Source organism: Hemicordylus capensis, chromosome 4 (genome assembly GCF_027244095.1).
Source record: "Hemicordylus capensis ecotype Gifberg chromosome 4, rHemCap1.1.pri, whole genome shotgun sequence".
NCBI lineage: Eukaryota > Metazoa > Chordata > Lepidosauria > Squamata > Cordylidae > Hemicordylus > Hemicordylus capensis.
In genome coordinates, this window is record NC_069660.1 from 53,887,455 (window position 1) to 53,905,954 (window position 18,500).

The 18,500-nt window shown below is 44.7% G+C and overlaps 1 protein-coding gene across 1 annotated transcript in view; it reads right to left on the bottom strand.

Moving 5' to 3' along the window:
- The window catches only part of PKP1 (plakophilin 1), an 81,554-nt gene that overhangs the window by 16,871 nt on the left and 46,183 nt on the right, over window positions 1-18,500 (bottom strand). Inside the window, exons 4-6 of the mRNA XM_053248149.1 lie at window positions 6,718-6,865; window positions 5,046-5,253; window positions 4,275-4,452 (exon numbers count right to left, since the gene is read on the bottom strand). Coding sequence (XP_053104124.1) covers window positions 4,275-4,452; window positions 5,046-5,253; window positions 6,718-6,865 — 534 coding nt within the window. The remainder of the gene's footprint in view (window positions 1-4,274; window positions 4,453-5,045; window positions 5,254-6,717; window positions 6,866-18,500) is intronic.

Sequence of the window (18,500 nt, forward strand, 5' to 3'; positions counted from 1 at the left end):
TGCTCAGAATGACTAACAGAGTTGTGCACAGGCTCCCAGCGTGTTCCCACAGAGTCTCGTTACAGGCATGTTTCATTAGTCCAGATGTCTGCTGCTGTACATAAGACAGGCAGACTGGGAGGACAATTCAAGAGGACAATGTCATTTGAGAAGAATGACTGAGCAAACCTTGAGTTCAATGAATTCTACCAATTCGCACAGCACTGATTTGGAGCAAAGTTCACTCTGCATTACTTATGTAGTTAGATCATGTTAGCCCTGCTAACTGAGCAAAGAGACATCTTTCAAAGTGGTGATTCTCTTATATTGAGTAAGGGAAGAGCAACTGGCGCTATCCAACCCCGGCACAGTATTCCTCCAGTGGCCGTTGCTGGTGTCTACCGTGTATTTCTTTTTAGATTGTGAGCCCTTTTGGGACAGGAAGGGAACCATCTTATTTATGTATTTACGTATTATTATTTTTTAATGTAAACCGCTTTGATAATTTTGTTGAAGAGCAGTATATAAATATTCATCATCGTATCTTTTAAAATTCAAAATGGCTTTCAAAGAAAATTAAGGTTATAATGCCTAACTTCCTACAAAAGATACATCAAAACAAATCTAAAACAAATAAGCAATAACACCCCAATAATAAGGAAGAGGAAAGAGAAAAGGCCATCTGAAACAAACAAACAAACAAACAAACAAACAGTCTTAACAAGCTGAAGAAATTCTGCCAAAGACAGCTGGCTGAGTTTCCTGGAGGAGAAAGTTCACAAGGTGGGATCAGTCACCCAAAAGGTCCTTTTCATAGGTGAACTTCAAGTACAAAGCTCTCAGGTATGCTTCTCCTGCTGACATTCACAAGTCTGTAGTCCTTTTAAAAGTATCTGTAAATAATCTATAGTACATGGTGTTTGGTATGTATATGCAAGTTGTCCAAGTTATAGTAATGTCATCTGGGCATAATGTAATGCCATTTATGCATGTTTTGCATCTGAGCAACTTGTGTACATGTAACATTACTGGGCTGACATACCCTTTTGTGGTATGTCAGTCAGAATATTGTTTATTATCTGCATCAAGCATTTGAGACAAGGATGATTTATGACATTGTGCTGGCATGGTGAATACAGTGCCATTTTAATGAATTTGCTGCTGTTGTGGGAAACCTTAATATTGACCACCAAGTGCTGTATGTGTTGGAGGAACAGAGTGCTTAAATATTGGTTGACATGGATTGAAATAATTTAAAGGGGGTGGGGGGGTGGGATTGCTGAAGCATACTAAAGAAAACTGATCCTTTTAATTTCCCAGATGAATAGTTGGCATATGAAGGGGAAAATTTCACACACAAATATTCATGGACAGAAATACTCAAAGCAATGACAAAATATGGTGGTTGTAACTGTAAATAATCTCTTAACCTTTCCTTTCAGAGAGCACAAACCTACCCTGTTCTACTCAATCACATTGCTATTAAGTCTGACGAAAGTCTCAAGTTTCATAATTGAACTATTAAGATTAAACAGCCTCTGTTGAAATGTTTGAGGGCGCATGCAAATATTTTAGCTGATCAGGAGCTTGGATAAATCGGAGTGTTGTTTACATAGGATTACATCTGATGGAACCTGTTGACAGCTGAGTTTTAGAGACAGGAGGCCATGTCTTGTCCAAGTCCCATTCAGTGAGTGTGTGGCAAACTAGAATGTGAAGTTAATTCTCCCAAGTCCCTATTTTAGAAAGGGGACTTCTGCATGCCACTGGCTTAAACATACTTCAAATCCATGCTGTTCATTCTTATCATTAAAATAAAGTAAAGGTAAAGTTGTGCTGTTGAATCGATGTCATCTCCTGCCAACCACAGAACCATGTGGTCAGCACTGCAAGAGCAGAAGAAGAGTTCTACCCTTGGTTCACCATTGCCTTCTCCTGCGCAGTACGAGATGATGCCTTTCAGCAGCTTCCTATATCGCTGCTGCCTGATATAGGTGTTTCTCATAGTCTGGGAAACATACCAGCGGGGATTCAAACCAGCAACCTCTTGCTCCCTAGGCAAGTTACTTTCCCACTACTGGGCCATTATTCAATTTTTCCTTTTCTCCTCTCCCTACAAAAGCCCTTTTCATTTGTAGGAATACATCCCTGAGAGTCATGCAACCCTCAGGGACATATTCCTGGCAGAGAAGAGGGCTTTTGGAGGAAGTGGAGGAAAGCAAAAATTGCTTTCCCCTTTCTCTCCACCCATGCTGGGCTGCACAAGAAACCTTCAACACAACTACTCAACAGTCACCTTGCAAGGGTGGAACTCTTCTGCTCTTGCAGTGCTGCCTAACATGTGGGCCACTTGATAAGAGTTTTAATGAAAAAACTATTTTTGATGCATAAACTGAGCCTAGCTTGTTTTAAGATCACTCTGGCTCCTGCAGTTTCCAAGAGATGGAGGCTGGAATAGTGTCATTTGTTCTCCTCCTGCACTGAGTCATATCTTAAAAGAGCTGCTGGCTGATCCTGCCTGCTCCACCAAGGCAACAGTGGAAGCAAAAGCGACTATTTTTAACACATTGTTCCAAATTGCTTGGGAGAAAGCTGCGGTCATTGGTGGTGCACTTGATCTGTTCCATTGCACTACTCTTTAGCTAATTTGTACAGTCAGGGTACAAAGTACTGCTCTTGCTGCTACATCCCCTAAGGCAGCGCTTCAGTTCATTACACTTTCGAATTACTTAGCTGTTTTATCTGCCCATCCAGTAGTTCCCAGCTGCTGGCAGCCAAGCATTGTTAGAGACTGATAGGAGACATTGCAAGTCAGGACTAACATCTGCATGCCAAGGAGTTTGGTAGCATTTCCCAAGAATTGGGATGGTTTCCCATGAAACCATCCCATGCTGATATATTGGCTTTCTACTATCTTTCTACTTATTTCTGTTAGACGTGCCGTTCCATCAGAAATCACATGCATGGTGGAACTCTTGTGAGAGCCACCACACATGCGATTTCCATGAGAGTTCCAGACATGCGGGCAGCAGAGGAGGCGGCGGCAGGCCAGCCTGGCCCACCCACTGGAAGGAGGAGGAGGCTGGAGGTTGCAGCGGACCAGCCTAGCTCCGGCCTGGCCACTGGAGGAGGAGGCGGTGGGCCGCCCTGGCCTGGCCACCCTCTGGGAGGAGGTGGCAGGCCGGCTTTTTGGCCAGCCCACAAGCCAGAAAGCATGGGGTGGGGTGGGGGAGAGGAAGCAAGCCAGCCAGCCGGCCCATCAGAAAGAGCGGGGGGGGGGTGAGAAGCGGGTCGCAGCAGGGAGCAGCCAGTCAGAAAGCCAGGCATGCCAGTGTGGTGGTGGTGGCGGCGGTGGTGGTGGTGGTGAACAACAGCTGTGGCTGGGCCGGCCAAAGGTGCAGATGCTCTGCGTTTGGCCCAGCTAGTTTAAACTATGTCTACTATTTCAGTAGGAACATAAGAAGCTGCCTTATTCCAATTCAAACTATTGGTCCATCTTGCTCAGTATTGTCTACACTGACTGGCAGCAGCTTCTCCCAGGTGTCAGGCAGGAGTATTTCCCAGCCCTACCTGGAGATGCCAAGAACTGAATCTGGGACCTTCTGCATGCAAAGCAGATGCTCTACCATGGAGCTACAGCCCCATCCCCAAAGGGTCTCCCATCAGGGTCCCCAACACATGGGTCTCCCATCCAGGCACTGACTACCAATACCTGCTTAGCTTCAGCAAAGTGGCTGTATAGCATGCCCTTAGACCATGCTCTGGGACCATTGTAGGGGGCCAGATAGTTGTAGGAGACCAGACAATTTGATGAAAGGAAACAATAAAAAGGGACATCAAAGGAAATGCAGTAGCCAGAGGCAGTCATTCAAATTCTATGAAGGGAGAGCAAAAGCTTTGTGTTTTAATAGCAATCCAAAGTCTAACTAAACTCCAGCCCCAGCACAGCATCCCACCAGTGGCTGTTGCTGGTGTCTACCTTAAGTTTCTTTTTAGACTGTGAGCCCTTTGGGGACAGCGGACCATCTTACTTATGTATTATTTGTTTTTCTTTGTAAACCGCTTTGAGAATTTTGTCGAAGAGCGGTATATAAATATTCGTAGTAGTAATAGTAACTTTTTGTCAGAGTGTCTAGCATCTCTTTTTGTCAGAGTACCTAGCATCTCCATCCCTAGTCATTTTTATAATGCATGCAAATATAAAAGGGTAGTTTTGAGGGTAACTGCAGGATACACTTGGAAAATGTGATGTAATGTTTTCAATGACCCAAATATTCATGCATCTGCTGACCTACCTCAAACAGCCAGTGGCATTGAAGAATACCTCTGGGTCAACAATTTCTCTTGATTGACTACTAATGCCATCAGACCAGCCAGAAAAGGGAATAATAACACAATCAGTCAAAACAGGGAGGGCATCACGTATCAAATCTTCTTTCAGTTCATCAGTAGATGACAAGTTCCAAAGCAGCCCTGGAAAGCAAATGCAACACAGACATTGGAACAGGTTCCTGCCTTTTGGTTCAGCGTTCACTGAATAAAACAATTATGGAAGTCAATCTCTAAATGCTCACTGACATTATTCAAGCTACACACATTTTGAAACATGTTAAAAGAAGCTGCTATCTGTCCACTTTTCAATTAGGCTGAATCCTTGTTCCCTACAGGGCCAGAAGAGGGCTCTGAGACTATCAGCCTTATTTTGGTCCTACTATGTTTTTCATGAAATGGAAAAGGAAAATATAAAATATGGCCTTTCCTTCTAATAAAACAGTAGATTGTCTTTATTAAATTATAATATCTCTCACATGTCAGAACATGAAAAGTACCTAAATTGAGGCTTGCTAATATGTATTTAAATGTAATGGATTAATTAAGTGATTGATCTGATGAAAGGCATATCATTAATCAATTATTCTTTAATCTTTTGACAGCTCTAATAATCAGCCAACCTGCCCGGTCTTCAGGTGCCCCAAATCTCATTTATAGAAGCTGCCCTGATTTACATCAGTGGAATCTGTTATACTTTTGATTGCTCCGACATTTTTCAAAAGGGGTGAGGATACCTGTTAGCTGCTTCTGTATTTCTGTGTTCCTGGTCCTTCTCAGGAGACTCACACTCTCTCTAATTCCATTCTGTCGCCGGGTTTCTAGCTTGTTGGTTGGATTTCTGAAGACTAAGTTTCGCAGGGCTCCAGCTGCAGCTTGCTGCACATTCTCATCTGGGCTGTGGAGGAGTTCAACAAGCTTGGCAATGCCACCAAGGCGGTAGACCTGACAGAGAAGGGAATAAAGAACCAACTGATCAAAACAGCTTTTAAAGCTCTGATGTTCTGTTCTGCCAATCACAACAAAAGTACTTTATTTCAAGGTAACAGTATGTTACCTTGAAAGAAAGCCAACATACCCTTACCCTGCTAACTGGGCAAAGAGGCACTTTTTGGAAGTGGTGATTCTCTTTATTTAGCAGGGAGAGAGCAACTGGCCCTATCCACCACCAGAACTGCATCCCTGCAGTAACTGTTGCGTGTGTCTATCTTGTGTTTCTTTTTAGATTGTGGGCCCTTTGGGGACAGGGAGCCATCTTATGTATGTATTTCTCTCTCTCTCTCTCTCTCTCTCTCTCTCTTTCTCTCCCACCTTGGAAACTTTTGTTGAAAAGCAGTATTTAAATATTTGTAGTAGTAGTAGTAACAGGAGTGTAGGGAGGCTGGCGGTGGCCAGTGTGCGATTGTGTGAACTAAGGCCATTGTAATGCAAAGGTCTTGACATGGCATTTCATTTTTCACATCTAGTTAAGCCAACCTTTTAGCATAATCAGTAGGGATGTGCAAGGTCTGGCAGGTGGACAGTTTGGTGGTGGTGGAGGAGCTAAGGAACAGGGGGGTGCTCTTCCCCCCCCAGCATGTTTCCCCCACCAGTGCTGTGCCCAAAATCGCTGCACGGGGCAGCAGAGTACCTACTTGCAACCCTGGTCAGCATCAGACCAGAAGTGGTCGGCGCATGTCATGCACACGCACCGGTCACTTCCAGTCTGATGCTGACTGGGGTGGCAAGAAGGTACACTGCTGCCTTGCACAGCAATTTTGGGCACAGCACAGGTGGGAGAAACACAGCCGGAGGGGGAGGGAGAGCATCATCCCTGATCCTTAAAGGTAATCCCACCACCACCGAACCATCTGAACTGCTGGACCTCCAAACCAGTTTGGCGGTCTGTAAAGGGACCACCGAACTGGTTCATGCACATAGTTTGTGATGATGTCATCCACCCCATTTCAAGATGGTATACGCATGAACATTTGAAGCATAAGTGGGCTAACATGTGAATTGCCTAACCGATTTGGGCCAAATTTAGTCCAGTTGTAGGGATAGTGAAAGGAAAGTAGACAGATTAGTTCTTACTGGAACAACTGTTTTTCTTCCCTCCCTCCTGAAGCCTCTCTATACAGTGTGAAGAGGGGAGGTATCTTACTTCAGAATGTGCAGCTGCCCCTGCCCTATCACCTCCAGGTTACTTATAAAGTGTTAGCAACTCAAGCCAGATAACTTCCTCCCCACCATTTTTCTTAGCTTTCCCCCCCAGTTGGCATTCTCCACATTCCATGAATCAACTGCCTCCAATATTCCCAACAAGATACCTCTTCTTAATCTGACTCCCCTTTTCTTCTGTTGGGGCCACAGAAGTGAGAAACCCTACATAATTCTACATATTTTTTAAGCAGTTGGAAATAACTTTACCTCTTGCTTGGCAGATTCATCCTGAAAACAGGTGTGCTGGAGGTAGTAAGCACCCATCGCCTGATGTTTCTCATCTGAGGAACATAAAAATTGTATGGCTTTCTGGATGGTCATTGTTGATCCATAATCCACCTCATCATTGCAGATTCTAGATACAAAAAAGAAAATAAAGGACATCACTACCTTCAAGGTCTGGTGTCGATGTAGTAAGATATCAACTCTATGAACATAAAACATATACTCTGCCACTGAGCTATGAATTTCCCCCAACTAGGATGGTGCACAGGCTCACAGATTAGGGTTAAGATAACTGGTAGGCAGGCTGAGTTGGATTCTTTCTCACCCACTGCTCTCTGTTCCTGAACAGCTGAATGAGAGGCAGCAGCGGAACACCACAGCCAGGTCTAGCTGTGTGTCTGAATCTCCTGCTGGACTGATGTCCACACATAAGGAACAGTGAATCAATCCCATTTTGTGACCATTATAAACTGCCCAAACACTTGTCTAGTCTTTGAATATAACAGTTATTGAAGCTCTTCTCAAGATCAGTGAGACGAGCTTCTGGCAGGTCTGCGGGGAGAGCGGGTTAACTTACCCCTCCTCACAGATGATTACTGAGCCATCCCTGGGCAGCCGATTGGCTGCCCATACGATTACCGGCTCCATCATGGAGCCAGTTGGGGCGGTGGGGATCGGGGGCTGCCTGGCCCCAGAAGTCACATGATGCCCTGCCGAGTGTGTGGGGCATCCTGGGGAGACTCACAGGACCAGGAGGCTTGTTTGAGCCTGGGGCAGGGGCGTAGCAAGGTTGGAGTGGGCCCAGAGACAAGATTTTAAAATGCCCCTCCCCTACTGAAGCTCAGCTCATGAAGTAAAGAAATCTTAAATGAGGCTGAATAGTGGTAACAAAAAAGCATAGTAGAACATCATCCTAATTTAAAAAAAAAAGGTTTTGTAAATTGTGGACGATGCAAGTCATTTAATGGTACTAGAGAAAGACAGGCTGTTCTGGTTGCTCCAGGTCTTAACACTCACATCAGTTTCGGAGGATGAATACAACTGAAGGAAGCCCAGGTGGATGTGTGGCTGGGGGAGTCAGTCATGTGACTTGCCTCTGGGGGTCCCCCCAAGGCAGTGGGCCCCCAGACAACTGTAGCCCCTTGCCCTATTATAGTTACGCCCCTGGAGTCTCCATGTGGGTCACCACACCATGTCACTGCACTGTGGAGACACGCTGCAGCGGCCCACGATCAGAAAACCCAGGTTAGCAGAGTGCTTGCTCTGCTAACCTGGGTTAAGGGGAGGCTACTTTGGTGGGCTAGCTGCCAGAGAATCCCCAGGCTCGCCTGCAAGTCTGGTGGTTCTCACGATGGGGGGAAAGCGGGCTGGGCTCATTTAGCCTGCTTTTCCACCATCGTGAAAATAGCCTCAATATATTTTAAACTTGTATCTACAATTGTTAAGACTTGACATTTCACAAATTACTTGTCTGACATTCTGAGTTCTGCAGACACTATTTATGACATGTCGTGGTCAAGATTATATGAACTGGTTTATGGCCTGTTCATGCTTTCTAATGTCTATCCTATTCTTATTCGACTAACTCAGGTTTACTATTGTACTTAAACAAATGGAGGGGGGGAAACGTTAAGATTAAAACCACATAATTTACAACAAAGTTAACATTCCATATCTCTCTCCACTAAAGAAATCCCATTCCACCCATTCCCTTCTCTCTGCATCCCTTAATGTTCCTTAACAGTCCCCTTAATGATTCTTCCAACCAATTCTTGTCATGAAGGAACGACCTCGTCTCATCTTTCTTCAACTCAATTTCCTCTTCAAGTCTATCTCAGCACAAAATCCCCCCTTGCCTTAACATTCACCCTCTACTTCCCACATCCAATTAAGCCACAAAGGCTGTTCACATGAGCAGCCCTACCCAGACCTGGGCAGCCCTACCTTGGGCAGCTTGTGTGAAGTGCAGGGATTGGAGCTGATCCCGGTGCTGCCTCCACAAGCAGCCCAGGTTTTTTACTCCAGTTTTTACCTAGCAAGTGCACCCTTTTACCCAGGTTCAGGGTGGTATGTCTGGTAGGGCAGCTAAGCCCAGGCTTGGCTCATGCAGCTCCCAATGGCGCCTCAGCTGCAAACCTGGCTAAGAAGCCGGGCCGTTAAAAGAGGTTAAGGGAGCGAGCACTTCTTCAACCCCATTTAATAGACTGTGTGTCAGCGCTGGCTGCATTCAGTCACTGTTGAAACACTGATGGGTGCCCACCCGTCAAAGCTAACTTGGCAAAGAGGCACCTTTTAATATGGCGATTCTCTTTTTTTAGCAGGGGTAGAGTAACTGGCCCTATCCACCCCCAGCACAGAACCTCCAGTGACTGTTGCTGGTGTCTATCTTATGTTTCTTTTTAGATGGTGAGCCCTTTGGGGACAGGGATCCATCTTATTTATTTATTATTTCTCTGTGTAAACCTCCCTGAGCCATTTTTGGAAGGGTGGAATAGAAATCGAATTATAAATAAATAAATAAATAAATAAATAAATAAAGAAAGAAAGAAAGAAAGAAAGAAAGAAAGAAAGAAAGAAAGCACTGTGCAGGCACACAGTGCATTGTGGGATTTCCAGGGTTTGAGATGATGCATCCTGACCCCCGCACTGCCTATAGCAGCCACAGACCATCCAGCTGTGCGATTTGCACACCCAGCAACACCTCATGGATTGTCTACAGGGAAGGCGAGCTTCTGTGGCCTTCCCTGCTGCCTGCCCTCAAGCCCTCTTACTGAATCGTGAGAAGGAGCTCAGAGTAGGAGGAAGGGTTACAATGATCCTTAATACTACAAAATCTAGGCTGAACTGCACAGCATAGGTTGGTCCTGTATCAACATCATACATATGTAAGCTCAATGAATGCATATGCTGTAGCAACACTGCTAAGATCTTCTAGCTAGACTTTGACGAAACACAGAGCCAAATCTGGATTGTGTTGAACTTCTGGCACAAGACTGATGTGGAAAAGCAGCAGCACAGCTATGCCCTAGGAGTGCTTTTGCAAGATCACTGTGAGACTTTTCTTCCTTCAGATGAATCAATCTGGAATAACCACCACAATGCAATTCCTTTTTAATAATCACTAATGTGGATTAGAATTACGACCTCACCTATAAGCATATGTTGAAAGAAATGATGGAAATGTCTGCTAGCTTATAGCTCTGTAACCAAGGAAAATTATGTTTATATCATGTTAAAGTCAATGCTTATGGGATTTTTAAACTGTCATTCTTTTTCTCTTTTTTAGATATGCATATAAATAATTCCTATCTTTGATTATGTTATATGTAATGCTGTAATCCTTAGTTGAAATAAAATTTAAAAACAAACAAGGAAAACAACTGATGTGTGCTTGGTGTAAACAAGAGCTTAGTGTATTTACCTGAATCTAAAACTGGTCTCTCCCCTCCCCAGGTTATTTGATTTTAGAATATGGAGGTTGCCTTAAAAGAGTCCTCTTCCTTTTGGATAAACACAGGTACAACCTGGATTTAAGTGGTAATTTTTTTTAAAAGTGGTAATCTTAAATTCAAACTCATCTTCTATTTGAGTGAATCCAGTACATACTGCCCAGCCAGTTGCACACCCATGAAGGCTGCAATATCACCAGCTGCTTGGGGTTTACCATCATGTGGATGCTCCTACATCAGGGGATGTTCTAAGTGCTGCACCAGAGCACCTGTGACTGATTCCCAGTACACATTGCAGCACACGATTGACCAAAAGCAGGCTAGGCTCCCTTAGCCTTAGAAAATATTATTTATTTATATATATATTTATTTATTATTGAAACTATTATACTACCCTTCCAAAAGTCTCAGGGCGGTTTACATTAAAGCAATATTAAAATCAATTAATTAAAACAAAAGTTATGAAACAGCATAAAATAATAATTAACAATTTAAAACATCATAAAACAACCATTAAATAATCAGAACAATTTAAAAAACAAGTTTTAAAAAGCTGAGAAAGCTTGGCTGAAGAGATGTGTTTTCAGAAGTTTTTAAAAAGTTGCCAGAGATGGGGAGGCTCGTATCCCAGCAGGGAGCGCATTCCACATTCTCTCGGGGCAGCAGCTGAGAAGGCCCGTCTCTGTGTAGCCACCAAATGAGTTGGCAGCAGTTGGAGACGGACCTCCTCAGATGGCCTCAATGGGTGGGGGGGCTCATAATGAAGAAGACGCTCTCTTAAATACCCAGGGCCTAAGCTGGTTAGGGCTTTATAAGTTATAACTAGCACAATGAATAGCCTCATTGTGGCCTTGATATGTACTCTATTAGCCTAGGGGGCTGGAGTAAAGTACTCCAAGGTTATGATCTCTGCATCTACATCCAAATGGAATAAGTAAGTACTATTCTCATCTGTACCTTGTTGTTCCTCCAGAGAACATTAACCCTTCAGTAGTGTTTGCATTATAAATAAGCCTATTTTAAAGAAATATCTTCCTTATTGAGTGGAAGGAGAGTTTCGGAGGTGGAAGAATCTAAGAATGGAGATATCTATTTGACATTCAACTCATTAGAGAACAGAAGTTCTTCTGCCAGGTGAAATACACAGGATTTAAAAAAAATCCCCAGGCTTTCCAGCATGTGGTGTAGCTCATTTCAGTTGATACCTTATGGTGATTCTGTTTTTTTCTTATCTGGTAGCAGCCAGCTGCTGCTTCTGTGGTTGCCTGATTGATTGTGTTGTTCTATTGTATTTTAAAAATATTCTGACTGTAGGAGCTTTGTGCCGAAGGGTGGCAAACCTATTTTCTAAAATAAATATAAAAATAATATCCTCTTCACCAACAGTTTTCTTTTATCCATATAAAAGGGATTTAGGGATTATAAAATATCATCTTTATTTACTTTGATCCACCCAATTAATTATTTGATGAAACTCTGGGATTCTGAAGAGTTATCCACCAGGATTTCCCTGTGTTCCAAATGCCAGACATTAGGAAATAAACACCAGTGCACTATTTTCTAAAAACCAAAAGGGACGTTGTCTTGCCATATACCAGGACTTGGCAATGCTGAATTATAACATGCAGCTATTAAACAAGTTCCCTGGGAAGAAGAAACACACTTTAAAAGAGACTCTGATCATTGTTTCATTATTCATCAAAAACATGTGATTGAAAATACCCAACTGAGCTTATAAATATAGTTCTTATGCCAATAGAATACTAACCCAGTTCTGGGAACATTTGCCCTCTACACAATAATCTCAGAAGGGGGAAATTTCCCCTTCTATAAGCCTTCTCCAAAAAGAAATCTCTTTTTTAGACCTTTCCCAAACACTAATATACGATTTAGTGGATTAGTAAAATGCCAAGTTTCTTGGTCTATATTAAGTATAAATTGCATTTCTCATAACCAGCAGTTAAATATTGGTATTATTTTAAAGATCTAGCTATAATGAGTTGTGTCATTTCAATTGTGTTCTTATAACCAAGAAGGTTAGTCTGAGAAATGGCCAGCTAAGATTCAGAGCCACACACACTGCTGAAAACTGAGCGCATGGTGGCAGAAATTCCAGTCGGTGGACTGAGAAGTGATTGTGTGCAAGGTGTGATCATAGTTGGGCACCACACAGAGTCAAACATTGGCAATCTTAGATCTCATATGCAATGGTTCAGCATGGCATCCAACTACTACGATCCCCCCTCGTACACAGTCACTTCCCGGTCCTTTGACTCAGATTTACACTGTCACATGCATGGTTTTCATACAGCTCTGAATCTTAGTAGCCACTCCATGGACTAAACTTCCTTGATTGTAACATGGCCTCCGCGCTACTTCACTTTTCCTCATTACAATCCATGAGGATGGTCAGTCCATGAGAATTCATGATTCCACAAATGGAAGAAATGTGTGTGAAATATCTGTATATTCCATGATTTCACACTGGTAGAGGAAAAGCATGCAACTTAGACAGAGCACAGAGTCCAGCACTTTGAGAATTCCATATTTCATTTTTTTTAAAGTGTCAGGGGGGACAGGGGGAATTCTAGCTATTATGGCCTCAAAAACAGATTTGAAAGTGAATAGGTAATGAGGCGCTTCACACGACCCCTGTGAAGCAACAGAAGGGTTTGTACGGGGAGAGCTCTCCTCACACATGAGCAGCCTCCAAGTCCTGGGTGGCCAGATCGGCTGCCCACATGACTACTGGCTCCATCACGGAGCCAGTGGGGGCAGCATGGATCAGGGGCTATGCAGCCCCCAGAAGTGTGTGGGGCATCCTGGGGAGACCCCCGAGACTGGGAAGCTTGTTTCATCAATAAATCACCATTTATGGATACAAACTTTTGGTAACTTTGGTGTAGAATTATACATAGGGATATATAGGAAACAACCACTCCATTCCATTTCACATTCAACTATTAAGACCATCAACACTTGTGAATGAAACCTTGCAGAATAGGAGCAGTATTTAAAAGTAACAGTTTTCCTGATGTTAATTCTGGTTTCTCAGCTTTTGCATGATTTTCTTTTTCAGGACTTAGCAGGTACCTGTAGAATAACTAACTAATCATGTGAACTAATCTTTGTTATTTAGGCTTCCCAGATGTGTATGCACATTCCCAGCATGCACTGGCGCATCATAATCAGATCTGTTGGAGCTAGGATCCTGGCAGCATCAGATCTCAGCTGCAATGTCTCATAGTGACCACAGGGGGTGGGGGGTAGGGTCATGGATAAAAGTGCTGGACTCCTCCCCTCTCCCAGTGTTAGTCTCCATTTTGTCTCTCCAGAAATGGCTGTTTGTTTTGGTCTCACTACAGCCATGAGCTACGGATAGAATAAGCCACAGGCTTTCCTATTTGGTTTGTAACCTTTAAATAAATCCTTGTTGTTCTTCCAACTTAAAGAACTGACCCCAGGCCTCTTGCTTGGCTGGATTCTCACCAAACTGGCTTTGCACTGCTAATGGGAGTTGAACTGCCATTCTTCCCCTACAAGATCTTCCGAACTGGTCTTCATCCATGTGACTGCATGCTGAGGTAATATCTCAGAACAGGAGGGACTGCAGCTCTGTTTCCCAGGAGGAGTATTGGGTGAGAGATAAACGGCAGGCTTTGGTTTGAAAGTCAAGTTGCAGCTTCCCATAGAAGCCCATAAGTGGCTATCTGACCAGCACACATTAAGAACTAGCAAATTTCAGCATATGGTGGAAGTGGAACCATTAAACTGAGTATCAAGTGATCATTTTGTTCTCCACAATCTCTTCTGTTGCTCATAATAAACTGGAGCCTGCTCTGCTGGGGAAAACCAGGTGTTCTTTGATAGGTAGGGACGCCTCAGATTAATCCTACTTCTGCTTGCAGAATGACGCTGCCTCCTGACCAAGTTTAACAAGGACTCAGCTGTTCAAACAAATGGAAGCTAGCTCTACAAGGTGAACAAAACCCCTTCAACAAGGCTGGATTTTTTCCAAGGATATGTGGAAACTCCTGAAATTCCCCTGCATAGAAACACTCATTCACCCAGGACTCCATCAAGACAGTCAAACACACATGCAAAGAATAGTTGCCTCTGTGAGAGGGGGTTGTCTGGGCTTTTTCCAGGTGACAGCTCTGGTCAGCTGCCTCACTGACTCAATGGATGGCCCAAGATCTCTGTGCACCTGAGGCAGGGCACCAAATACCACCTCCCCTCAAACATGCACCCTCCTCTCCCTCTTCTTTTAAAAAGTGGCTTGTTTTTGTGCAGACATACACACATACTTTGCAATGGCAATAGCTGCTGCCCCATGATGTGTGTCCTTGCTCTGCTTGCTTCCTTCTTCATGCACCACTGGGAAAGAAGTGGAAGAGGAAATGAGGAAAGGCCAAAAGAGGGCCTGTGTACCCCACACAGGCAAGCAGTAGCAGCAGCAAAAAGGAGGAGAGAGAGATGAATGGCAAATAGCTGCTCTGATGGTGGGGAGTGGCAGAGGACATCTTGACAGCCTGGTGCCCCAATAATCCCCTGGTTGCCACCACTTGAGGCAATCACATCACATTGCCTCATAGAAAGATCATCCCCACTCCTGCCAGAGGTAGGGGTGTGCACGGAACTGGCTGGCCCAGTTTGGTTCGCGTCTGGACTGGACTCGAACCAGACTGGCCAAGTTCAGTCCGGCCCCCATCAACACCCCCCATCCGGTCGGGGTGTGTGTGTTTGCGAATTTTTCTTTAATGGAAAAAAATACCTGTAGCCCCTTCAGGGGGCTTCCTGTAGGTCGGGGCGGGAGTGTGTGTGTTTCCGGGAAGGTTCCCCCTCCCACCGCCGGACTCTTAAATCACCGCCGCCACAGCCCGGGTAAATGCTTGCTTTTGGACCATTCGGGCCTCTGTAAGTGCGCACGGCGGTCATTTTGGCTGCCGCCGCGCATGCATAAATGGCCTCTGTGAGGCCTGGCATGGTCCATGGCCTCGCAGAGGTCATTTGCGCATGCGCGGATGCCATCAAATGACCTCTGTGAGGCCATGGGCCATGCCAGGCCTCACAGAGGCCATTTATGCATGCGCGGCGGCAGCCAAAATGACCGCCGTGCGCACTTACAGAGGCCCGAATGGGCCAAAAGCAAGCATTTACCTGGGCCACGGCGGTGATTTAAGAGGCTGGTGGGGGAGGGGGAACCTTTGCAGACACACACACACCCACGGCCTACAGGAAGCCCTCCCAATGGGATACAGGTGTTTGCTTTTCCCCCATTAAAATAAAAAATAAAAAATTTGAATGTTCCACGAACTTGTCTGGAGTTTCGGTGGGGAATCAGGGTGGGGTTCGGTTTGATCCCAAACCCTCAAACCCCCGAACTGGTCCAAACATCCCTAGCCAGAGGTTCATTAGGGAAGCAACTGGAGCCCTCAACTTAAGTAAACACTGATAGACATGAAAGTGGGGAGGGGGTGATAGTGTGGAGGTCTGGACGTTTCTGTGGACTTCCGAAGGTTGGCCCAATACTGTATTTGTTTTATTTGTTCAACAAATTAGACTGAGCACTTCTGAAGAATGTGGTGGAGTGGCCAGAGCTTTGAGCACTCTGACCCCCAAGCAAACAGAAGTTAATTATTAGTCCACCAGCCAAATATATTAAACCCTTAGTCAGATGAAGGGGTCTCCCTGTTCCAAGCAGGCTATGAGTGTAAGGCACATGGGCTCCAAGGCCATTGCCTGAGGCACAGTATTGGAAACCACAGGGTCTGAGGCACAGTGGTAGAAACCACAGTGTGGAAACCACTAGGCTGGCTAGAGAACACAACTGCTCAGCACTCAAATTACAGGTGGGGAAAGACTTAAAGGGTCCTTAGCTGCTGTTTTTAGGAAGCTAGAGACGGGGCATATTGACACTAACAACTCAGCTCCAAAATGCAGTTTTTATCAAACTATTGGGCAAGTGCATCCCTGCTCAGAGAGGGACCACAGGCTGATTCTTGCTCTTTGAGCAAGCCAAAATGGATCAATATGTCTCTGAGGAGCATTGCACCCTTGGCCCCACAGCCTTTAAGGTCAACAATGCCCCCAACCTCTGTACATGCCAAACATGTACCTTGCGGGGCTCACTGTTAGGCATTCTATGCTCCGTGATTCCTACACTGTACCTGCCAGTTGTGACCAAAGTGATTCTAAATAAGGAGAACAGTGGGGCATAGGAAAAAAGACCTCCTGATCACAGTCCAGTCCAACAGGGGGCAAAACATTCTTACTGGGTCCCCAAAAGCACATCCAGCTAAAAGTCACACTGAGGAGGGTGAAAGGGATGCCTATCAAATGCTGAGTGGGTAGCCTGGCAGGTGCATGCTCCAATGGCTGCAAAGCCACATCCCCAACCCTCACAGCCAATCTCTGCACTCTCTCTGCCTCATGCTCCCAAAAGGGGTGGGGCAAAAGCACCACACCCAAAACCTGGCTTGGGTAAGTGGTAGCAGTTTCCAGATGTCAGGCAACTGAATCAGTTCCCCCCCCCAAAAAAAAACCAGTCTGTAGGCAGCTAAAAAGCCCTGTACAAAAGAGTTTGACAGTATAAAAATGTGCTAAATAAAATAAAATAATTAAAAAGCTTCTTTTTCTTTTTTCTCCTCACATTTTGACTATTCCTCTTTTCCACATGAGATCTAGCTATTCACTCTTAGAATGGTCAATGAGAAAAAGCTAGGATATAAAGATCTTCTGCTCAGGCTCCCGAAAACCTCCTAAACAGTAAGCAGCAATATTTCTGCAAACAGAGTGATGTAGCTGATACATCTGAAATACCAGAAAAAATTGCTAAACCAGCAGATATACTTTGAGGTTAACACCCCATCCTGGAATGTTTTACATTCAGAGATAAACCTCTTCTCCTGTTCTAAATAGTAACCATTTCTCCATGAAAGAAAAAGACAACACCTAGCCGGTCCCAAATTTGTAGGTTCACAGTGGCCTATTTATACAATGTGCCAACTAGAATTTATAGCAGGCATCATCCACCAGAATACTGTAAAAATAACTTTAATTCACTACAAGAGAAAACTGAGAATTATTTCACAATACTTCCTAAGAACTCTGTTTTTATCCCCTTACACAGAACCAGTGAAGCACTTGGCTTCTTGATTGTCAAGATGATAAGAGGGCAATTTTTCTGTTTACACAAGTTCTTTCATAGTTTAGTTTATCAGATAATGAGGCTATTCTGGTGGATGATGCCTGCTATAAATTCTAGCCTAATTCCCCCTCCCCTTAGCCGAGGTTAGCAGACCGAGCACTCTGTTAAACTCTTCTTCCTGATCGTGTATTGCTGTGGCGCGGCTCTGTGCCACAGCAACACATGAGGAGACCCCTGGTGGGAGGCTGAAATCAGCCTCCTGGCCCTGCGGGTCTCTCCAGGATGCCCCGCGCACTCACGCGGGGCATCCTGAAACTTCCAGGGGCCAACCAGCCCCTGATCCCCGCAGCCCCTGCCGGCTCCGTGATGGAGTGGGCAGTCATGTGGGCAGCTGATCTGGCCACCTAGGGCTCCGCAGGCGATCGTCTGCAGGGAGAGTGGGCTAAGCCCGCTCTCTCTGCAAACCCCCTAAAGGTTAGTCTCACTTATCGTGAGACTCACCTCAGTGTTTGCACCTTTCCTTCTTTATTTCTAAAGTGATAGTGGGGAGAAGAAGAGGGTTGCTTGATGTCAGGGACTGGCCCAGTTAAGTATTGATTAGGGGCTCAGGGCCATTAAAAACTCATGGCATGAAAAACTCATGGCCAGGGGGCCATGACTCCCTTTTCAAGAGAGTGGTGAATATGCAACAGACTCTCTCTCTCTCTCTCTCTCTCTCTCTCTCTCATTTGCCCCATTGCTGCCCTCCTCTATCCCCCCTCCCATCTGCATATGAACTGTCCCCTCTAACTGAGCAAAGAGGCACATTTTAAGGCTAGTGATTCTCTTTACTTAGCAGGGGAAGAACAACTGGCCCTATCCATTCCCAGCACAGCAACTCTCCAGTGGCTGTTGCTGATGTTTAACTTATGTTTCTTGCTTAGATTGTGAGCCCTTTGGGGAAAGGGAGCCATTTTATGTATTTATTTATATCTATGTAAACCGCTTTGGGAACTTTGGTTGAAAAGCGGTATATCAATATTCATCATATCGGTTGTAATACGAGAGCTTTCACCCAAGGAACCCTGGATAACTTAGGGACCTCTGGAGGACAGTTCCAATTTGCAGATGTGGAGAGTGGGAAGAGACAACCACAGAACAAGTTACGTGGCTGAGTGACTCACTTG